At 43.3% G+C, this 23,800-nt stretch overlaps 1 protein-coding gene across 1 annotated transcript; it reads right to left on the bottom strand.

Moving 5' to 3' along the window:
* Positions 1-232: 232 nt before the first annotated feature.
* FBH1 (F-box DNA helicase 1) lies at positions 233-22,872 on the bottom strand. The gene is made up of 20 exons (XM_062492384.1): positions 22,641-22,872; positions 21,236-21,753; positions 20,120-20,250; positions 18,579-18,708; positions 17,851-18,041; positions 15,915-16,010; positions 14,795-14,889; positions 13,870-14,038; positions 13,033-13,261; positions 12,167-12,254; positions 11,310-11,396; positions 9,931-10,067; positions 8,889-8,988; positions 7,551-7,672; positions 6,524-6,599; positions 4,706-4,903; positions 3,188-3,313; positions 1,976-2,082; positions 1,305-1,445; positions 233-535 (listed from the first exon to the last, which is right to left on the bottom strand). The coding sequence occupies exons 1-20, from the start codon at positions 22,804-22,806 to the stop codon at positions 416-418; spliced, it is 3,027 nt and encodes a 1,008-aa protein (XP_062348368.1). The 5' UTR covers positions 22,807-22,872; the 3' UTR covers positions 233-415.
* Between the last annotated feature and the right edge of the window lie 928 nt (positions 22,873-23,800).

Genomic DNA, 23,800 nt, shown 5'->3' with positions numbered 1-23,800 from the left:
CTAAAGTGCAGATTCCTTTGGATATCCCATTCTCAGCTCCTGGAGCATGAGGCAGGGCTGGAGAGGAATCAGAGCATCCCCAGGGAGCCTGGAAGTCCCTCTGGAGCTGGGAACATCATGCCCCAACATCCACCTGGAATTTGGAGCCGGGCTGAAATCCTGCCCCAACATCCACCTGGAATTTGGAGCTGGGCTGAAATCTGCTCCCACATCCACCTGGAATTTGGAGCTGGGCTGAAATCTGCTCCCACATCCACCTGGAATTTGGAGCTGGGCTGAAATCTGCTCCCACATCCACCTGGAATTTGGAGCTGGGCTGAAATCCTGCGCCAACATCTGCCTGATTTTGGAGCTGGGATGTGCCAACAGGATTTGTCCCACATACAGGATGGCTCTGGGAAGCTGGAGGGCTTTGTTAGAGCTGGATGTGCTCCTCCTTGGTTGCTGGGAAAGAGGTGAGTGGAGTCAGGGAGCCAAAGAACTGCTGGGTGCAAGCTTGGCAAAGGAATCCCCCTGGATCCCGGCTGCCATCGCTCTGTGGGAGGAAAAGAGGAGATTTCAGGGAAGAGGAAGCTGCAGGAACACAACCTCGGCTTCCAAGCTCTGCCACAATCCAGGGAAGGGAGCCATGATGTGCCCAAAGCAAGGAAATCCCAAACAGAATTATGGAATGGCTGGAAAATATCTTCAAAGACACGGAGTCCAGCTACTCCGAGGTCATCCATGTCCCCAAGTGCCACATCCACAATGCCACAGTGCCACTTTGAAATCCCTCCAGGGATGGGAATTCCACCCCACCTTGGGCAGCCCATTCCCATACTTGGAAACCCTTTCCATGAAGGAATTTCCCCCAATATCCAGCCTAAAGCTCCCCGGCACAGCCTGAGGCTGTCCTGGACATGGAGCTCCACAGATTGACCTCGTGTTCCCTATGGAACTCAGCATTCCCAGCACCCTCCGGAAAAGGATCCAAGTGCCATCAAACCCAAACCTGGCCCCAAAAGCTGGACTGTCACTGGGGCCAGAGGTGCTGTGCCAATCCCACATAGATATTCCATGAATCACACATGGGATCTGACACAACAAAACCCCAAACTTGGATCCATCTGAGGTCCCAGATGGGATGTTCGGGACTGAGTGGATCTGTGGGAAGTGCAAAATGACCTGGAATCACCCTTGGAATTCACCCCTGGTTGTGAGGACAAGGAACTGGATGGGGAGCTGAGACCCCTGCTCAGAACAGGACTGGAATGACTTGGGAAGGCTCCCAAATCCCAAATCCCAATCCCAGGGAAGTGACGTACGCGAGTCAACGGGAGCTTCTTCACCACCAGCCCCGAGCTGAATTCCAGGGATTCTGTACATCCTGACACACAACAAGTGACAGGAGCTCCATCCTTGTCCTTCCCAGCCTCACTCAGCAGCTCCACCCGCAGGAAACGCTCCTAGGAAACATGGAAAAAAAGGGAATATCACCCCTCAGAGGGAGCTGAGGGAAGCTGAAGGTTGTTCGGTAACTTTTTTAACCCATAAGGAAGCAACTTGGAACATGATGGGATTTAAAGAAGGAACAAAACCCCAGATTCCTGGTGAGGAAAAAGCTCCATCAGAAATCAACAGCAGGAAAGAGATGAAGGAAGAAAAGGAAGGAAGGGGAATCAAGGAAGAGCTGGAAGGTCCTGAAGGAAGGGAAAAGGGAAGCTCCATGGAGATAAAAACCCAGGATCTGTGGAAAACAACATCCAATGCAAGAACTATGGAAAAACCCCAGTGCAATCCTGCGTCTTCCTACTGGAATCTCTGATGGAGCAGTAAAATGCAGGAACAAAACTGATTCCTGCTCTTCTGGTGCGTGCCAGCACAAGGAGTAGTCCATGGCATGAATCCCAGGATCAGGATGGATTTTAGGATAATCCTTTGGTGCCTTAAATCACCCCCGAGCAGAATTCCTTTGCCCTGGGAAGGTTTCACTCACTCCAGCCAGAGTCAGGAGGTTTTCCAGGGATTTGGACATGAGCAGGCACTTCTTGGCTCTGGTCACGGCCACGTAGAGCAGGTTCCACTCATCCTCAGGGGTCCTGCCTAGGAGGGAGAAGAGACAATCCATGGATTTAGGGAACAGGGATCAACAGCTCTGTGGTCCTTCAATGCTTCACCAGCTTGGATGAGCCTTGGAGCAAGCTGGGATAGTGGGAAGTGTCCAATGCCCATAGATTTGGATGGGTTTTAAGGTCCCTTCCAAGCCAAACCATTCCAGGATTCCAGTTCTGGAAGGACAGTGGGGTTTTCTCTGGAAAAGGAGGAATTTGCAGCCACTGTGTTTGCTGGGCAGCTCCTGCCTCATCCCACATTCCTCCCTCCAAGCAAAGGCAGAAGGAAATTCCTGGTGTCCACTTTGGAGGCCAGCAGGAGCGTCCCAGTCTCTGGATTCCCTCTGCTCACTGGGAAGGGAGCAGCTCCCCCAGAACAGGAGCCTCAGGGAAGCAGTGAATTCCCAAAGCTGGATTGAGTTTTTCTGCTATACAACTCCCAGCTTGGCTGTGGGAACATTTATGGAATGGGAGAATCCTTAGGGTTGGAAAAGGTGTGCAGGACTATGAGGAAGTTGTTTTAATGGGAAAAATCACTGGGAGGGCTCTAGAAATAGGTACAAAAAGGAAAACAAAAAAAGATATTTGATCTTTGTTTTCCATATTCTGTTTGGACACAAGATCATGGAATTATTTAGGTTTGGAAACGCCTCTAGGACATGGAGTCCAACCATTCCCAGAAGTGCCAAGGCCACCCATGTCCCCAAGTGCCACATCCACAGAGGGCTGTGAAATCCCTCCAGGGACAGGGACTCCACCACTGCCCTGGGCAGTTCTTCCAATGCCTTTGGTAATTCCATGAAGGAATTTTCCCTAAAATCCACCCTGAGGCTCCCCTGGCCCAGCCTGAGGCTGTTTCCTCTGCTCCTGTCCCTGTTCCCTGGAGCAGATCCCAAATCCCCCCTGGCTGTCCCCTCCTGTCCGGGAGTTGTGCAGAGCCACAAGGTCCCCCCTGAGCCTCCTTTTCTCCAGGCTGAGCCCCTTTCCCAGCTCCCTCAGCTTTTCCTGCTTCTCCAGACCCTTTCCCAGCTCTGTTCCCACTCTCCAGCCCCTTTTCTTTCCCACTTTTTGGGGTCCCCACGGAGCCGTTCCCTCACCAAGAGCCACGTTCATCCTCCTCAGGAATTCCCCACTGACTGAAGGGATTTGCACAAAATCATCCGCGACACAAACGGTGTCGAATTCCAGGCCCTTGGCTTGGTGCACGGTCCCGATGAGAAAATCTGGGAAAAACAAGGAAAAAGGATCAGTCTTGGCAGCAAAAACGGTATTTTTAAATTTTTCTTTCATTTCATTCTCCGTCCGTTCCCCTTCTCCCAGATTTAAATCAGGGAATAAAGGCAAAGCTCCTCTGTGGGGAATGAGGATGGATGAAGGGAATTTGTACCAAGGGAGATTCCTGTTTGGAATCCTGAGCTCCAACCACATTCCCAAAGAAGCAATGTTCAGCACCTGACAACATCTCTCTCCCCAAACTCCAACAAGAATCCCAAATGGGAAGGGGTTCCACCTTCCACTGTCCCAGGCTGCTCCAACCTTTCCTTGGACATCTCAGGGATCCAGGGGCAGCCACAGCTGCTCTGGCAATTCCAGCCCAGCCAGGAATTCCAAATTCCCAAGATCCCATCCATCCCTGCCCTCTGGCAATGGAAGCCATTCCCTGTGTCCTGTCCCTCCAGGCCTTGTCCCCAGTCCCTCTGCAGCTCTCCTGGAGCCCCTTCAGGCCCTGGAATGTTCTGGAAGCTCTCTCTGGATCCTTCCCTTCTCCAGGGGAACATTCCCAGCTCCAGCACAGGAGAATTCCAATCCCAAAATCTCCTGTTCCTTCCTAAAAAAACAACTCGATCCAGTTCAAGGTGAGGAACTGTCCAGGGTGAGGTGATTGGAAAATGAGCCCAGATTTTTTCCAGGATGAGGTGCCTGCAAAATTATCCTGAATTTTTTTTTCCGGTTCGAGGTGATTGGAAAACTTTCCCAATTATTTCCAGGATGCGATGATTGCAAAATCATCCTGGACTTTTCCCAGGATGAGGTGATTGGAAAATTATCCTTATTTTTTCCAGGTGAGGTGACTGGAAAACAATCCTAGATTTTTTTCAGGATGAGATGATTAGAAAATTATCCCGATTTTCCCCTGGGATGAGATGATTGGAAAATATCCCCATTTTCTTCAGGATGAGGCGATTGGAAAACGATCCCTGATTTTTTCCAGTTTGAGATGATTGGAAAACAATCCTGGATTTTTTTCCAGTTTGAGGTGATTGGAAAACAATCCTGGATTTTTTTTCCAGGGTGAGGTGATTGGAAAATTATCCCGATTATTTCCAGGATAAGATGATTGGAAAATTATCCCAATTTTTTCCCAGGATCAGATGATTGGAAAACAATCCCAGATTTTCTCCTGGGATGAGATGATTGGAAAATCATTCCAATTTTTTTCCTGGATGAGGTGATTGGAAAATGACCCAAATTTTCCCCAGGATGAGGTGATTGGAAAATTATCCCAGATTTTTTTTTTTCTCCAGGATGAAATGATTGCAAAATCATCCCAATTTTTTCCCAGGATCAGATGATTAGAAAATGATCCTGGATTTTTTCCAGGAATGTGAATTCACCTGCCAGGGATTCCTGGGCCACGTGGCTTCCCTGGATCCTCTCCACCAGCTCTGGGATCCTCTCCCTGTATTTCTCCACGATGGAAATTTTCCCTTCCAGGTCTCTGTCGTCCACGCGCTGAGCGTATTCCTTCAATCCCAAAAATCCCTCGGATTCTTCCCATTTTCTGATGAAGGAATCCTCGATCTCGAGGTTTGCTGGGAGGGAGGTTGGATTTATTGAATAGATTCTCATTTATTCCATGGTTTAATTCAGATTTTTCCACGCTGTGTTCATTCCCAAACTGCCAAGGGAATTTTGCTGGGAAATTTTTATTTTCCCAAACAAAAATTGGGAATAATGTTGGCGTGATTGATTATTTGTGGAAAGTTGGTGCATTTTTTGTTTTCTTCATAAAAAAAACCCTGGATTTTTTGGTTGGATTTTAAAGGAATGGTTTTTATCTTGGTTTTTTATCCTGAATTTTATCAGGAATTTTATCCTGAATTTTATTCCATATTTTAAAGGAAATCCTGATTGAAATCCTGAATTTTAAAGGAAATCCTGATTGAAATCCTGAATTTTAAAGGAAATCCTGAATTTCATCCTGAATTTTATTCCATATTTAAAGGAAACCCTGAATTTTATTCCATATTTTAAAGGAAATCCTGATTGAAATCCTGAATTTTAAAGGAAATCCTGAATTTCATCCTGAATTTTATTCCATATTTAAAGGAAACCCTGAATTTTATTCCATATTTTAAAGGAAATCCTGATTGAAATCCTGAATTTTAAAGGAAATCCTGAATTTTATCCTGAATTTTATTCCATATTTAAAGGAAACCCTGAATTTTATTCCATATTTTAAAGGAAATCCAGGATTTTATTCCATATTTTAAAGGAAATCCTGATTGAAATCCTGAATTTTAAAGGAAATCCTGAATTTCATCCTGAATTTTATTCCATATTTAAAGGAAACCCTGAATTTTATTCCATATTTTAAAGGAAATCCTGATTGAAATCCTGAATTTTAAAGGAAATCCTGAATTTCATCCTGAATTTTATTCCATATTTAAAGGAAACCCTGAATTTTATTCCATATTTTAAAGGAAATCCTGATTGAAATCCTGAATTTTAAAGGAAATCCTGAATTTTATCCTGAATTTTATTCCATATTTAAAGGAAACCCTGAATTTTATTCCATATTTTAAAGGAAATCCTGATTGAAATCCTGAATTTTAAAGGAAATCCTGAATTTTATCCTGAATTTTATTCCATATTTAAAGGAAACCCTGAATTTTATTCCATATTTTAAAGGAAATCCTGATTGAAATCCTGAACTTTAAAGGAAATCCTGAATTTTATCCTGAATTTTATTCCATATTTAAAGGAAACCCTGAATTTTATTCCATATTTTAAAGGAAATCCTGATTGAAATCCTGAACTTTAAAGGAAATCCTGAATTTTATCCTGGACTTTATTCCATATTTAAAAGGAAATCCAGGATTTGATCCTGAATTTTATCCTGAGTTTTACAAGAACTTTTAAAAGAAGGAGCTTTACACCCAAAATAATCCAGGAAAAGCTGAAGATAAATTAAAAACAATCTAAAATTTGAAAAAATTCTGGGAAAAATATCCAAAATTCTGGGATTTCTGGAATTAAGCAGCCAAAATAGCCCAGACTGTGATAAAAAACTTAAAAAACAGGTTTCAAACAAAAAATTAATTAGGAAATCTACAATTAACCAATTTAATTAACCAATTAATAAAAAAGGGTTTTGATTTCCAGCAAAACCCAACAAATCCTGGAAAAAAGAATGAGAAGGGAATACTTACAATTTTTCCTGACCTCTGCAGGTTGGCTGAGCTTCCAAATGTCATAAATTCTGCTCAGGCCAAATCTTCCCAGTCCCTGAAATGAAGAAAAATGTACTTTAATAATAAAATAAAATAAAATAAAATAAAATAAAATAAAATAAAATAAAATAAATATTCAAACTTATAAATAAAAAATAAAAAAATTAGAAATAAAAATAATAAATAAAATAAAGCAAAAGAAAGTAAAATAAAGTAGAATATGATAGAATAAAATAAATAATTTATTCTTAACAAAAAGAAATTAAAAATAAATAAATAAATAAAAATTATATTAATACATAAATATAAATATAAACAATAAAACAATTATTTATTCTTAATAAATTAAGGATTTTATTCTTAATAAATAAATTTTATTTAGAGAGAAAAATGAGAAAAAAATGAGAAAAAAATGAGAAAAAAATAAACCAGAATAAAATAAGATTGTTGTTGTTTAATTTAATCCATTTAACAATTTCCAAACTGCAGAATATTTTCAGTCCTGAGCATTCCAGTCCCTCCTTGAATTGAAATTTGGGTGGAAAAATAATGGAAAATTTGAAATACCAGCCTAAAATTCCCAAGGATCCAATCCTGCAAAAATACCCAAAATCAGGCTCCAAAACTCTTTCCCTGCTCCATCCCTGATAAAAATGGGAAAAATTATCCTAAAAAAGGAAAAATTATCCTAAAAACGGGATGAGGCCTGGTCAGGATGGAGAAGAACGGCATCCATGGCCACAGAAAATTCCAGTTTTTTCCTGAGAATTCCTGCTTTTTCCTGGAATATTTATTAAAAACCTTGGAACAACTTGTCCCACCTGTCCTTCCCTCTTTCCCTGCCCCATCCCTCATGAAAATGGGATAAATTGTCCTAAAAAATTGGATGAGGCCTCCACAGGTTGGAGAATAACGGAATCCCCGGGCACAAAAAATTTCCAGTTTTTTTCCTGGAATATTTCTCTGAAATCCTAGGAATTGGACAGGGAATTTGACTGGCCCTCACCCCAATGATGTGGATTTTGGCCGGGGGGTCTCTCCCAGAGAATTCCACGGCGTCCTCAAAAACGTTCCAGTTACTGCGGGACAGCAGCGCCACCTTCCCGAGCCGGCCGCCCCTGACGTCCCCTGCAGGAGGAATTCCCAGTTATCCACGGCCATTCCCAGGAAAAATTCCCAGTTATCCACAGCCATTCCCAGGAAAAATTCCCAGTTATCCACAGCCATTCCCAGCAGGAATTCCCAGTTATCCACGGCCATTCCCAGGAAAAATTCCCAGTTATCCACGGCCATTCCCAGGAAAAATTCCCAGTTATCCATGGCCATTCCCAGTTATCCACGGCCATTCCCAGCAGGAATTCCCAGTTATCCACAGCCATTCCCAGCAGGAACTCCCAGTTATCCATGGCCATTCCCAGTTATCCTCGGTCATTCCCAGCAGGAATTCCCAGTTATCCACAGCCATTCCCAGCAGGAATTTCCAGTTATCCACGGCCATTCCCAGTTATCCTCGGTCATTCCCAGGAAAAATTCCCAGTTATCCACGGCCATTCCCAGGAAAAATTCCCAGTTATCCTCGGCCATTCCCAGCAGGAATTCCCAGTTATCCACGGCCATTCCCAGTTATCCTCGGTCATTCCCAGGAAAAATTCCCAGTTATCCACGGCTATTCCCAGCAGGAATTCCCAGTTATCCACGGCCATTCCCAGCAGAAATTCCCAGTTATCCACGGCCATTCCCAGTTATCCACGGCCATTCCCAGCAGGAATTCCCAGTTATCCTCGGTCATTCCCAGCAGGAATTCCCAGTTATCCACGGCCATTCCCAGTTATCCACGGCCATTCCCAGGAAGAATTCCCAGTTATCCTCGGCCATACCCAGGAAAAATTCCCAGTTATCCACGGCTATTCCCAGCAGGAATTCCCAGTTATCCACGGCCATTCCCAGCAGGAATTCCCAGTTATCCACGGCCATTCCCAGTTATCCACAGCCATTCCCAGGAAGAATTCCCAGTTATCCACGGCCATTCCCAGGAAAAATTCCCAGTTATCCACGGCCATTCCCAGCAGGAATTCCCAGTTATCCACGGCTATTCCCAGCAGGAATTCCCAGTTATCCACGGCCATTCCCAGTTATCCACGGCCATTCCCAGTTATCCATGGCCATTCCCAGCTATCCATGGCCATTCCCAGCAGGAATTCCCAGTTATCCATGGCCATTCCCAGTTATCCATGGCCATTCCCAGCAGGAATTCCCAGTTATCCACGGCCATTCCCAGTTATTAATTAACTCATTAATCCAGATTTCCACAGTAATCATTTGGGAATTCCCACTCCCAGCTCACCCTCGTGTTTCCCTCCCAGCAGGGTTTTGCTGCGGATCCCTTTGCACACGTCCAGGATTGTGGATCCCACGTAGGCGATTTCGGGCCCGAAGCGGAAACTCTGCACAGAAAAATCCCGGGATCAGCAGGAAAATTGTTGGAATCTACAAAAAAGATTTGCTCTGTATGGAAGAATGAGATTGCCAGCAACATTCTGGATCACTTTTCCATGGAAAAATATCAAAATCTTGCCAAAACAGCCCCATAAATCCTGGTTGTTCTTCAAACCTTCTCTTGGAAAAAGGATCAAAATCCCTCCAAAATATTCCCAGAAATCCCAGTCATCCTTAAATCAAAATTATGTGATTCCCACCAACCTCCTGGAAAACTTTTCCCTTGGAAAAAAGATTAAAATCCCAACAAAATATTCCTGGAAATGCCAATCATCCCTAAATCCAAATTATGTGGTTCCCACTAACCTCCCGGACAAGTTTTCTCCAAAAATCCCCAAAATATTCCAATAATTTCCCCAAAAATCCTGGCCATGGGCAGGGACAACTCTCGCTGTCCCAGATTGCCCCCAGCCCCAGTGTCCAACCTTTCCTTGGACATTCCAGGGATCCAGGAGCAGCCACAGCTGCTCTGGCAATTCCAGCCCAGCCAGGAATTCCCAATTCCCAAGATCCCATCCATCCCTGCCCTCTGGCAGTGGAAGCCATTCCCTGTGTCCTGTCCCTCCATGCCTTGTCCCCAGTCCCTCTGCAGCTCTCCTGGAGCCCCTTCAGGCCCTGGAATGTTCTGGATGTTCTCCGTGGATCGTTCCCCTCTCCAGGAGAACATTCCCAGCTCTCCCAGGAACCCACAGCTGGATTCAGCATCCCAGATGTGATCCCCTCAAAACAACCAACCAACCAACCAAGGCAATCTCCCTAAAACAAAGCCTCTATCTCAACTCCCAACTTTTCCAGGCCCAGGATGGGATCACTCCACTAAACCACCACCATCCCAGGGCTCCACATTTTCCAGGGATTTGGGATTTCTCCATGGAAAAGGCTGTCCTTGCCTGGGTCAGGTAGTACACGTGGGTGTGAGGAACCAAGTTCAGGGTGTTCACAGCTCCTCTGAAGGTGTAAATCTGCTGGTGAGGGTCTCCCACCAGCATCTTCCCACATTTTTGGGATTGCACAATATCCACGATCGCTGTGAAGGGAAAAAAAAAAAAAAAATTAAAAAAAATTGATTATTAAAAAAAAATAAAATTAAAATACAGGATTATTGTTGAAACTCAGATACCTGGGGGTTTCGAGCTTTCTGACTGTGAGGGGGGACAAAAAAAATTAAAAATTGGATTATTGTAAAAAAAAATATTATTTCAAATAAAAAAAATTTAATAAATAGGATTATTGTTGAAACTCAGATAGCTGGGGGTTTTGAGCTTTCTGCCCCACCTGGAGAACACTACTTTCCTTAGAGAAGGTTTCCAAATTTGAGTAATGAAATTCAAGTTCACAAGTGTGCAGTTAAAATAAGAGTGTGTAATTTCACATGGGTTAAATTTGGTTTCAAATGGATTCATTAAATTGGTTACAAATTAAGTTGGTTAAAAAAGTGTTTTAAATTGAAAAGTTTTCAAATATAATAGTATTTTTAAAACAAAGTTTTTAAAAAAAAAATAAAAATTAAAATAAAGTTTTAAAATCCAATAATATGGGATAAATATATCCAATATATCCAATAATGGGATAAATAAATGGGATATTAAATATGGGATTCTTAAATAATAAATAAAAGTAATATAATAATACGATAAAAAATACAATAAATAACATAATAAATAATAATATAATAATAAAAATAAATAGAAATAAATAAATAAATAATGGGATTCTTAAAATAGAAAGTTTTTTAAGTGTTATCTCCTTTCTGTCTTCTTCTTCATAATTTCAAGCAGTAGTTTCTAGCTAAACAATTAGTGCTGCACTGCGAGCCACAAAAGTTTAGTTATTGAGTCAAAACTGCAAATAAGTTATATGAATTAATTAATAATGATTAATTCTTTTTTAGACTGCTCAGCTTTAAAAAAACCTTGTAATGAGCTAAATTCCAACCTCCACTCTACTGGCTTTCACCTAAAAGTGTTACACAACTCTTTGTACTTTAAATAACATTTAATAAATAACCAAGCCCAAACACAAAAAAAATGATGTTTTTAATCCCGGCTCTGAATAAAAACAACAACAAAAATAAAACCAAATCACTGATTAAGTAACATAAAACCAAATTTCCAGTCGATGAGGGAAGAACCTCCTCCAAACCTAAGTGAAATCTGGGCTAAAAAGTTCAAGCTGAAATTCCAAGTGTTTAAATTCAAATAATTCCAATAGGTTCCTGGAAATCCCTTCTGGAAGTGGGATTTGAGCTCCAACTTTTGGAACAACTCACCTGGAGTGCAATCCTGAGCTTCATCCACAAAAATTGCATCGTACCCCGAGAGCTGGGGCTTGCTGAGCTGCCAAAGTTTTAAATATCCTGAGGGAAAAAAAGCAGGAATTTTAGGGAGAGGGGAATTTTCTCAGCATGAACCACTGGAATTATTAAATCAAATCCTTTTTTCCCCCTTTATTTTGTTTTTAATTTTGTAATATTTCTGGCCTCACTTCCCGCTTGGAATTTCCACATTCGGAAGGGTTGCAAAAAATTTCTGTTTCCCTTGGCAGCCCAAATGTGATGATTTCAAATTTCTTGAAAATGCCAAGAAGTACATTAAAAAAAATCCAGAGGAAAGAAAAATCCGGAGGGGAGGGGGGAAAAAAGTCCAGGGGGATAAAAAAATCCAGGGGGAAAAAAAAAATCCAGGAAAGAAAAAAAAAAAATCCAGGAAAGTGGAAAAAAAAAATCCAGGAAAAAAAATAATTCCAGGAAAAAAATAAATCCGGGGGAAAAATAATCCAGGGAAAACCCAGGAAAAATTTAAAAAATTTAAAAAAATGTTTTTCCAGTTATCTCCAGCACTATCCAGGGAAAGGATGTGCTGGAAGCAACTTCTACATTTTGGTCTTGATTTTTAGCCACTAAAAAAAGGAAATATCCTTAAAATCTGCACATATTTACCCTGGTGGGAGCACAAATTTGTTTTATAGATGAAAAATTGCGCCACAGGGATATTCCCTGGTAAGCCAGCAGCAGGAAAAAAAAGGATTTTCTCCTTTTGGATGCTCAGGCAGAAGCAGGAATAATAAATCCATGGATTTTTCCACCACCAAATCCCCTTTTCCCAAGGGATTTCCCATCTCTTTTACCATCACAAGTCATCTTGTATCTCTTCTCTGCATCTCCATCCAGCTTCTTCATGTTGTGCCAAATCTCTTTGGCCTCTTCCACACTGATCTAAAATGGGGAAACAGGAGGATTGGGATTAAAATGAATGGATGAAAGTAAAAGCATGGAATGGTTTGGGTTGGAAAGGGCCACAAAGCCCATCCAGTCCCACCCCCTCCACAGAAAGGGACGTTTTCCTCCAATCATTTCCTGATTTCTGATTCCTCCTCCCAGTCTTTTAATCCCTTCTCCCAATATTCAGATTCCTCCTCCCAATTCCTTTGGATTCCTCCTCCCAATTTCTCAATCTTCCTCCCAAACTTTAGATTCCTCCTCCCAGTATTCTCATTCCTCCTTCTAATCTCTCATTCTTTCTCCCAATTCCTGTTGGATTACTCCTTCCAATTCCTTTTGGATTCGATTCCTCCTCCCAAACTTTGGATTCCTCCTCCCAATTTCTCAGTTTTCCTCCCAAACTTTTAATTCCTCTTCCCAATTCCTTTTGGATTCCTCCTCCCAGTTCCTTTTGGATTGTTGCTTCCAGCCTCTGCTTTCTTCCAGAGCTCAGGATTTCCCCCAGCCCTTTCTCTGGCTGAAGGATCCCCCAGTACCAATCTTTCTTCCCAAATTTCAGCAAAATATGGGAAGATCCCTGCGAAACAACATTTTGGGAAGGGGATGACGGTGAATTATTGTATAAAATCATGGAATGGTTTGGGTTGGAAGAGACCTCAAAGCCCATCCAGTGCCACCCTACCCACAAGCAGGGACATCTCCCACTATCCCAGATTTCTCCAAACCCCGTCCAACCTCAGAAAATTCCAGAGGCTCCATCCCAAAAACTCACTTTCTTTTCCTCTCTGCTCATGAGCTCCATCTGCCCATGAGTGTTTTTGAACCACAGGGGTGTGTGCTCCTCACAGATCTCCTCATCTGAGGAGGAAAAGAAATTTTCCAAGGTCTTGGACACCAGTTTCCCTCTTATAAACAGGGATTGGCCCTTCCGGCTCTGGAGGAGGAAGCTGATGGAATAAACTGACATCTTGGAGAAGTTCAGTTTGCCTTTGTCTTTGTAGCTGTGCCAGACGTGATGAAAAGACAAAAAAAAAAATTAAACCACACAGAAATGCCTTTTTTTTGGGTTAACTATCCCTGGAAAAAAGCTCAGATTTACTTCCCAGTTCAATACCTTGAAATCCGCACAAATTTGTCCTGGTGGAAGCACAGATTTGTTATTTTATTCATCTTAAGAGATGGAAAATTGAGCTCATCCCTGGAATTCCAGAGCGTTTGCAGAGCCAGGGAATGAGATTTCCCTCTTTTTCCAGGTCATGGCTCATTTTCCTTTCTATCCCCATCTTAGATGGGCCAGAACTGGACAGAGATTGAATCATTAGAACAGCTCAGGATAAGGAAAGTGAGCCTCTGCTCAGGAAAAGCAGCACTTGGAGCAGTCGTAGCATTCCAGTGGAAATGGGAAGGTGGAAAACCTCCACCTCCCTGTGAGGAGCTCCTGGGCTTTGAGGTGCTCCCAGGGATGCTAAAATCCCTGGAGCATCCCGCTGCGTCCATTTGGAAACCATAAATTCCAATTTTCCCCCCACTATTTGTGCTGCCTCAAAACCATTTTTTCTTTCCTTGCACTTTCCCTGCTTCCACAAAGGAATTTGAATTCCCCACTCACTGTCTCCCAATGCTTCCAAAAGCCAAAGAGTGGAAGGTCTTGCACGTGACATTCTTTGGAAAAACCTTTTTCCCTTTCTCTGCCACAGCTTTATTAAAAGCCAGGTAAAGGAATTTCAGCTCCCGGAATTTCTCTGCATACTTGACCAAAGTTGAGGTTTTCCCTGTGCCTGAAGAGGAGAGGAAAATAAGGAATAAAATATCCACAATCAGGAATGAATTATTCCATATATTGATATATTTTACATCTCCCTCTATTGCTGTCCCAAATTCAACATTCCACTTCACTCCTGATTTCAGAGAATCAGGGAATTATTAAGTTTGGAAAAGTTCTTTAAGGTCAAGCCCAACCATTCCCAGCACTTCCAAGGTCATCCATGTCCCCAGGTGCCACATCCACAGGGTTTTTAAATCCCTCCAAGGATGAGGACTCCATCCCTGCCTGGGCAGCTGTGCCAGGGCTGGACAAACCTTGGCATGGAGGAATTTTCCAAATATCCAACTTAAACCTTCCATGGCACAGCTTTAGGAACTGCTCCAGCCTGGATCCCTTTTTCCATGGGCTCAGTCCCTCAGGAACTGCTCCAGCCTGGATCCCTTTTTCCATGGGCTCAGTCCCTCAGGAACTGCTCCTCCAGGGTTACAGGGATCCCCACTCCAGCACCTGGAACACCTCCTCCTCCTCCTCCTCCTCCTTTCCCAATCTCAGGATTTGCAGGGCAGTTCCACATTTTCCCACTCCTCTCTCTCCTCTTTTAATTCCACCTCAATTTTTGGCAGATTTCCCCTTAAATTTGTTATCCCAGAGGCACAAATTGATCCCCTTGGGATCTCACAATCCCTCGGACCGAGGGTTCAGGAAGGGAAGGAGTTGATTAGAAATTGTCCAAAATTGTCATTTTTCCAACATCATTTTGGGCTCTTACCTGCAAATGCCATAATTTTCACTGTTTGGCCAGACTCAATTTTGTGATTCAAAATCCTCTGCTGTTCGTGGGTCAGTTTGACATCAGCCCTTCCACTAAAAACAGGGGAAAAATTCCAATCAACAAGTGAGAAAGAAATGAATCCTTTAAAAATCCCAAAAATAAATCCACCCAACATTAAACAAATTAAGAGGAAAATGAGAGATTGATTGATCCCATCCCATCTTGGGAGCAACACAGTTGCTGGGAAAATGGGAAAAGCATGGAATAAGAAAACACTGGAGATAAAATAAAAAAATCTTGGGAAATTTTTTTTAGGGAATCCAGGAAAATATCACACACAAACAAAAGAAAATATGTTTTCAAGGGATTAAGCCGTGCTTTAAGGATGAATTTGGCACCTTAAGCTCATTAAAACCAGTTTTATCTTTGCTTCACCTCAGTGATGGATTAATTTATCCCATTCCCTTTCTCCAGGTGAGTATAAGGAATTAAATGACTCAATGAAGCAGCAGAAAAGGAATAAAGCTTGGATCTCCAAAGGCCAGAGAGGTGTTTTATTCCTTATTGATTGGGAGAGCTGGGAATGTTCCCCTGGAGAAGAGAAAGATCCAGGAAGAGCTCAGAGCCCCTGCCAGGGCCTGAAGGGGCTCCAGGAGAGCTGCAGAGGGACTGGGGACAAGGCATGGAGGGACAGGACACAGGGAATGGCTTCCCACTGCCAGAGGGCAGGGATGGATGGGATCTTGGGAATTAGGAATTCCTGGCTGGGCTGGAATTGCCAGAGCAGCTGTGGCTGCCCCTGGATCCCTGGAATGTCCAAGGAAGGATTGGACACTGGGGCTGGGAGCACCTGGGACAGTGGGAGGTGTCCCTGCCATGGCAGGGGTGGCACTGGGTGATTCCAAACCATTCCACGATTCCAAGCCAGACCCAGCAGTGAATTTAAACTCAGCAATTCCAATTTTCCACATTCTAGGCCCAATCCTGATTTTCCTCTGAGAATTCACGGGAAGGTGGAGATGGATCAGTGCCACATCTCCACCTTTTCCTGCTGTGGAATATTTGCTCCCCACTCCATGGAATGCTCAGCATTCCCTCAAGGCACTGCTTGGATCACCTGGAACACAAATCCACTCTTCCCTCTTCCAGTGGTTGCACAATTCCAGAGGCATTTTCCATCAGAGACAAACAGTAAAAAATATTGTAGTGAATCCTGGAAATAAAAAAAAAAAAAAAGGATAAACCAGGAATTACCACTGAGAAATCATTAAAAATAAATGAAACCTCTGCAGTCACTTAAACACCAGAAATGTATTGGATAATTAAAAAAAAAAAAAAAAAATCAAACAGCCTCAAGATCTGCAGGAAATTATCACTATTTTAAAATGCTATTTTTTTTAATTAATTCTGCCCTGGAAAGTGACAGCAAAATTTCCTTGAGCGTGGCCTCTCCCTCAGCCCTGCCATGTTTGTATTCCAGGGTCTTCCATGCAAACATGGTCTGGGATCAGAGTCCAGGGGATAATTCTGCTCTCCTGAGCCACAATTAATGACAGAGCTGGGGCTGGGGGAGCTCAGAGGGAATTTGGGGCTGCTTTGGGCTTTTAGAGTAAAGAAGTTCTTGGTTCAGAATGGTTTTAGGGGAGGTTTTTCACTGCAGAGGGAAGAGCAAAGAGATTCTTTGGTTTTAATTGTGTTGACGACAATTGGTGTAAAATTAATCTGGATTATCCAGCAGCAGGATTTTCCCACTGTAGTTTTCCCTTCTTTTAGGGAAATTTTGTTCCTTTCTTCCACCCCTCTGGGGCAGATTTTGTGTCTGTCATCATGATTTGGACCCTCAGACTCATTAATTACTGCAAACAGGCATCAGGCAATTCCCCAAGGACACATTTCCTCCTTATTCCCAGGAGGAATTCCTACTTTTTCTGGTCTGGGTTGCCCAAGAAGATGGAAATTCTAAAATCCCTGGATTTTGACCTGGATCACAGCTCTTGTTGCTGACCAAGGCTTTCTGCAGGTTAATGACTTTATCCAGCAATTATTAATCATTAACACTCCAAACAAACATCCCAATTCCCTCAGGAAGGAGGGGATGAACCTTTCCCTGTCCCACAGGCTGGCTTAGAACTCACAGCTTCCAGAGCCATCTAATTCCTGCCTATTTTCATTTCCCACTCCAGCTCCTTCCCAATTTTCTCCCAAGTATTTCCCTGTGTCCTTATCCTCACTGCAATTCTGAAGGAATCTCTGGTCAGATCCTTTTCTTTTTTTTTTTTTTGTGGGGGAACAAAAGGATCATGAGGGAAGAAACTCCTAGGACTTGGGATGAAGTAAAATAAATAAACTTTGAGGAGGTAATAAAAACATTAAATTATCAAAGCTGAGCAGGAAGTTTCTTTAAATCCTGCTTTTATTTTGGGAAAAATGGTTTTGGCTTTTTTAATATTGGATCCTGAAAGGAGTGATAGGGTAAGGGGGAATGCCAGAGGGATGGGATAGATGAGATATTGGGATGGAATTCCTGCACTGGGATGGAACTCCTAGAGAGAATTCTCATCCCTGGAAGTGTCCAAGGCCAGCTTGGAGATCCAGATCCCCTGGGAATTGGAGGGACTTGAAATTCAAAGCTGGAGAAACCTCAGAGCCCCTTCCAGGGCCTAAAGGGGCTCCAGGAGAGCTGGAGAGGGACTGGGGATGAGGCATAAAGGGACAGGACACAGGGAATGGCTTCAGATTGATAAAAAAGGGAGACTGAGGTAGGATTTTTTGGCAAGGAATTCCAGGCAGGGAAGGTAGGGAAGGACTGGAATGGAATTCCCAACTGCAGCTGGGAAGGGGGAAAAGGAGAAGGGGGGGAAAAAAGAGAGGAGGGAAGATTAAAAAAAAAACAAACAAAAAAAAAAAAAAACAAACAGGTGTGGGGGGGAAAGAGCTGGAATGGAATTCCCAAAGAAGCTGCAGCTGCCTCTTCCCTGGAAGCATCCAAGGCCAGGCTGGAGCAAGCTGGGCTGGTGGGAAGCAGGGCAGGGATGGAATGGGAAGCTCCTGACCTGTTGGAGATGGGAATGCTCCTGTCCCTCATGGCAAAGAGCAGCGTGGCCATGCAGTGGAGCACCTCTGTCACCTCCAGCACGGACACCTTGGAGCGGGGGCTCCCAAAACATTCCAGGAGTTTCTGGATGTCACGGACACCGTCAGAGAACAGCACCATGACTGCAACCACTGCCCACATCATCTCAGGCTGTAAAAAGGAAAGGAAAGAGTGAAAAGATCTTGGAGCTGCCAGGAGTATGGAAAATCCTACTTGGAGGTGAGAAAATTCCACGAGGAGCTGTTAAATCCTAAATCTGAATTATCCCAAATAACGCGGAAGAGGGAGAGGTTTGGGATACGGGAGGGAAGAGTGACCAAAACAAGCAGAGTTCTGGGATGTGTTAGGGAGGGAGGAGACATCCCATATTTGCATCCAGTCCAGCTTTATCCATCTAAATTTATGGGAATGGCACAAAGGAAAACCTGGATCTCCCCAGGGGAATGGTGAGAGACTGGAGCAGTGCTGGCTGTTCCCAAGTCACTTTTTGTGGGATTTAGGGATCATTCCTGCAGCCAAAACAACTTCCAGCTGTTTGCCTCAATTCCAGATGTACCAAAACCCATAAAAACAGAGCTCCAGGGTCTCCCTCTAAATCCATTTGGTGACAAGAGATTTGGGAACATGGCAGGAATTTGTTAAAAACCAAAACAAAAACAAAAAAGCAGAAATAAGAGTGAAACTCACCCCAGGCTTGCTCTGTAGATCTGGGAATTTCCTGAGGACACAGAGTTGAGCCTTTGGGAAGAGGGGATGAGTTCCCAGAATCTGGAGGACCCCGCTGGGATCCACCCTGGGTCCTGTGGATGACACCAACCTGTGCAGGAGAAGCAACGAGGGATTGGCTCTCCAAGGAAATTGTGGCTCCTCCAAAGCACCCCCAGCGTGCCTGCAGAAGGTTCTTTTAATCCCTGCTGTGTTTTCCATGGAATTTGAGCAGCTGGAAAAATGGATTTCCAGCCCTTCCCAGTGCCAGGAGCCAAGAATTCCCAGTTTTGTGACACAGAGGGGCTGGAATAAACTCGTGCATCCAGCCCTTAACCTGGAGATTCCTTCTGGCTGTCTCTGAATTTCCTTTAGTGGAATTCCATGCCCAGGAGGTGGAACTGGATGATTTTGAGGTTCCTTCCAATGTAAACCATTCCATGATTCCAGAAGCCAGACCCACCTTGCTCCAAACCCAATTCCACCACACAGAATTACAGGGATCAGAGCAAAGCACTTGTGGTTAACAAAGATTTCTCTTGGGATTGGGCTTGTTGGGAGCTGTGGGGGATAAATCAGTGCAGACCCAGGAAAACTGCTTGCCGGGAATGGGAAAAGAGGAAAGTGGGAAGGATTTCCATGGAAATCAGGGAATGAAGAAGAATTTGGGGAATTTGGGATTTTGGTGCTGGCCTGGTGCTGCACAATGTGGAAACGTGGGAATGAATTCCATGGAAATCATGGAATGAAGAAGAATTTAGGGAATTTGGGATTTTGGTGCCAGTTCCCAGCTCAGCCTGGTGCTGCACAAAAAATTTCATTGGAAATAGAATCATGGAATCCTGGTCTCTGCAGCTTCTCATCAGGCAGGGCAGGAGAGTAACTGCAGCCCTTTTCCATCTTCCCAGATTTCATCCTTGGAATCATGGGATCAGTTTTGGGCTTGGGAATGGAGCTGCGGAAGGGTCTGGAAAAGTTGAGGGGGATAGGAAAGGGGCTGGAAAAAAGAGGGCTCATTGGGGATCTTGAGGCTCTGCACAACTCCCTGAATTCTTGGAGGGATTTGGGCTCTGCTCCCAGGGAACAGGGACAGGAGGAGAGGGAATGGCCTCAGGCTGGGCCAGGGGAGGTTTAGATTGGATTTTAGGGAAAGTTCCTTCATGGAAAAAGTTGTGAGGCATTGGAAGAGCTGCCCAGGGCAGTGGTGGAGTCCCCATCCCTGGAGGGATTTAAAATCCATGTGGATGTGATACTTGGGACATGGGTGGCCCTGGCAGTGCTGGGAATGGTTGGACTCCATGTCCTAGAGGTCCTTCCAAACCTAAACAATTCCAGGATTCCAGGATCGTGCATCCAAACAGAGTAAGGAAAAGAAAAGTTTTGTCCATTTTTAGATGTTTTTCCCTATAAAAACCACTTTCCCCTCCCCATTTTCCTGCACATCTCCCACCTGTTTAGAAGACAAACCCAAAAATCCCAAAGCAAGGAAAACCTGAGGATCCACAGGTGCAAACTGGACTCACCTGACCAGCCCCAGCACACATCCCTGCTGTTCCTTGGTTATGGAAAATTCCTGCAGGATCTGCTCAACTCTCTGCAGGGCCCAGTCCTCCCTCTTCAGGTAGCGGTGGTAGAGCTTTTTCCAAGGAATAAACTGGAATGGGAAGCACAAAGCAGTGGATTTCACCTCCTGGCATTCCAAACTGGGATTTCCAGGGGGAAAAAGACAAGCCAGGGGACCCCTAAAGTCCTGGGGGTCAAAAAGGAGATAGGTGGGGAGAGGAGATGGGGATGGAAAGAGGGAAGAGGGGAAAAGTGAGAGAGAGGAAGAAGAAAAGAGAGGAAAAAAGAAAAGGGGGGGGAAGAGAGAGAGGGGGGAAAATGAGGGGGGGAAATGAGAGAGAGGGGGGAAAATGAGGGGGGGAAATGAGAGAGGGGGGGGAAAATGAGAGGGAGAGAGGGGGGAAAAATGAGAGGGAGAGAGGGGGAAAAATGAGAGGGAGAGAGGGGGAAAAATGAGAGGGAGAGAGGGGGAAAAATGAGAGGGAGAGAGGGGGGAAAAGAATGAGAGAGAGATGGGAAAAAAAATGAGAAGGGAAGAGAAAAATAGGTGAAAATACTCAAAGCCTGCAAATAGGGCTGGGTTTTTGGGAATGGTGAGTTCTGGAGCAGTGCTGGCTGTTCCCAAGTCACTTTTTGTGGGATTTAGGGATCATTCCTGCAGGCAAAACAATTTCCATTTGTTTGCCTCGATTCCAGATGAACCAAAATCCATAAAAACAGAGCTCCAGGGTTTTCCTCCAAATCCATTTGGTGACCACAAACACACCCAGAGGTTTGGGAACACAGCAGGAATTCCCTGGGTAACTCCTGGCAGGAAAAAAAGGCTGCAGTGGAAGGGAGATTTTCTGGAATCATCCAGATTTTTACTTTTCCATGGATGGGAAGGAACATTGCTCCAATATGGATTTTGGATACAAGGCAACAACTTTTGGTCTAGAAGACAAAAAAAAAAAAAAAAAAAAAATAGCAGGAGACCTAAAAATTCCTGGATTGTGGGAAGAATCATGGGATTTAAAGGAGCAAAGCAAAGGCAGAGCACGGATGAAGCCATGGGACAATCCCAGAGTATTCCTTACCTGTGGATCCCAAATTATTTCCCTCCAGTAGTGACACACCAGGCTCAGGTTCTGGTACAGATCCAGCACTGGCAGGAAGGCAAAAATATTCCTGAGGATTTCAGCAGGAAGATCATCCATGGATCCCTGAGGAACTTGCCAGTTCCGAGTGCCCAGGAGCCCAAAGTGGGAATCAGGAAGAGGTTCCACTTCCAGCTCTTCCCATTCCTGCTTGATCCTCCTCACTTCTGGAATTTTCTCCTCAGGGTCCTTCCCCAAATCCTGCTCTGGGTTGGGAATTCCTGAGGTTGCAGCTGGAACAGTTCTTTTCCTAGAATGTCCACTGGGAGGTAGCACAAAGTCCTGGGAATGCAGAAGTGAGGAATTGCTGCTGGTGTTCCTGAAGGAATTCTGAGATCCAGGGAAAAAGGGATCCAGAGGTTCTTCCTTGATCCCACAGCTCTGCATCCCTGCAGGTCCCACTTGGGCTGGCTTTGGGATCCCAAAGAAATCCAGGATGTTCCTTTGCTGGCCTGGGGCTGCACAGAGTGGAAAAGTGGGAATAAATTCCATGGAAATCGGGGAGTGAAGAAGAATTTGGGATTGTGCCAGCACAGCTAGAGCTGCACAGAGTGGAAAAGTGGGAATAAATTCTATGGAAATCGGGGAGTGAAGAAGAATTTGGGGAATTTGGGACTGTCCCAGCACAGCTAGAGCTGCACAGAGTGGAAAAGTGGGAAAGAATTCCATGGAAATCAGGGAACGAAGAAGAATTTGGGGAATTTGGGATTGGGGATTTGCAATTTTGCTGCTCAAAGAGAAAAAGTGGGAATGAAATCCATGGAAATCAGGGAATGAGAAAAACTTTTGGGAATCTGGGATTGTCCCAGCACAGCCTGGTGCTGCATGAAGAGGGAAAGTGGGAAGGAATTCCATGAAAATCAGGGAATGAAGAAGAATTTGGGAAAATTTGGTGTCACATCCCAGATCGGTCTGGTGCTGCAAACAGGGGGAAAAGTGGAAATGAATTCCATGGAAATCAGGGAATGAGGAAAAATTTTGGGAATTTTGGATTTTGGTGCCAGCCTGCTGCTGCACAAAGGGAAAAAGTGGGAAGGAATTCCACAGATATCAGGGAATGAAGAAAAATTTGGGAGCAGAATTTGAGATTTTTAGAACAAAAATAATTTTAAGAAAAGAATAAAAAAGAAAATTAAAAAAAAATAGAAATGAAATGAAAATCTGACATGAAATAAATACGAATAAATACAATTAAAATAAATATCTAAAAAAAAAAACCAAAAAAAAAAAACCACCTACAAATCAAACAGAGGAGAGAAGCAGGAAGAGCAAAGCCTCCCAGCAGGGATGGATGTGACACCAGGCTCAGGTGTCCCCAGTCCCGTGGCAAAATTCCCCAAAGCACCTCTGGGATGTCTCCGTGTCCCGTGGATGGGATGAAGGCTTCGCTGTGCTCCTCCTCTTCCTCGGCCCAGGCTCAGGGGCTGCCTCAGGGGGGAAGAACCCTCGGTGCTCCGGGCCAGGGCTTGGCACTCTGGAGCTGTCAGGTGCCTCCTCTTGGACCCCCTCATCCCTGAAAAACAAAAGGTGAGGTGACATTTTCATCTGGAAAAAAGGAAAGATAACAAGAACTCCGGAAATCCAAGCAACAGGGAACAGTGACGCTGAATCCACACGCACAAAACTCTGCCTTCCTCGCAGATGTTGAGATTTCCGGGGGTTTGGATTTGGGATTTTCAGCCTTTCAGCAAGGGGTTTTTACTGGAGTGATGGCTGAGAGCAGATTTAGTTTGGATATGGGGAAGGAATTCCTGCCTGGGAGGTGATGGGATGCAATTCCCAGAGAAGCTGTGGCTGCCCCTTGCTATAAATGACAATACAGTTATTCATTTCACATCTTACAAATTATTATGAAGCACAAAACCTCCATGCATTACACATATTTATATAATATACAATATATAATATTATATATTGTATGCAAGAAATAATATATGTAATACATACAACATAATCTATATAATACATAAAATATAGATTATATACAATAGTGTATAGTATCTATTATATACATTATACAATAATATATGTATATACTGTATATAATACCTAAAAATTGCATATATAAATACAAAAATAAATATAAATACAAATACAAATATAAATATATAACATTGTATATAACATGTACATATTTTAAAAATTGGAATATATATATTTTCTATATACTCATATATAACGTACTTCTGAAGTGATTTTAATAAATATAAATAATTAAATTTATTATTTATATAGTTATAATAACTACACTATTATATACTATTTATAATCCCTTTTAGGTACTTTATAGATATACAACCTGTCAGCTTTTATATGCACTATATAGTTTATATAAACAACAATAAAATATATATATATTTTATCTCATATATATAATATATATATTATAGCTTAGGCATTTGCACAGTGTTAAAACAGAAACTCTGTAATGATAAATGCTTTTATTTATGTAACTCACTCAGATAATGGTATAAAATAACTATGTTAATTCAATATATTTGTGGA

Source organism: Cinclus cinclus, chromosome 4 (genome assembly GCF_963662255.1).
Source record: "Cinclus cinclus chromosome 4, bCinCin1.1, whole genome shotgun sequence".
In the NCBI taxonomy this organism is placed as follows: Eukaryota; Metazoa; Chordata; class Aves; order Passeriformes; family Cinclidae; genus Cinclus; species Cinclus cinclus.
The sequence above is the reverse complement of the archived record's forward strand: the minus strand, read 5'-3'. Positions and strand labels throughout refer to the sequence as shown.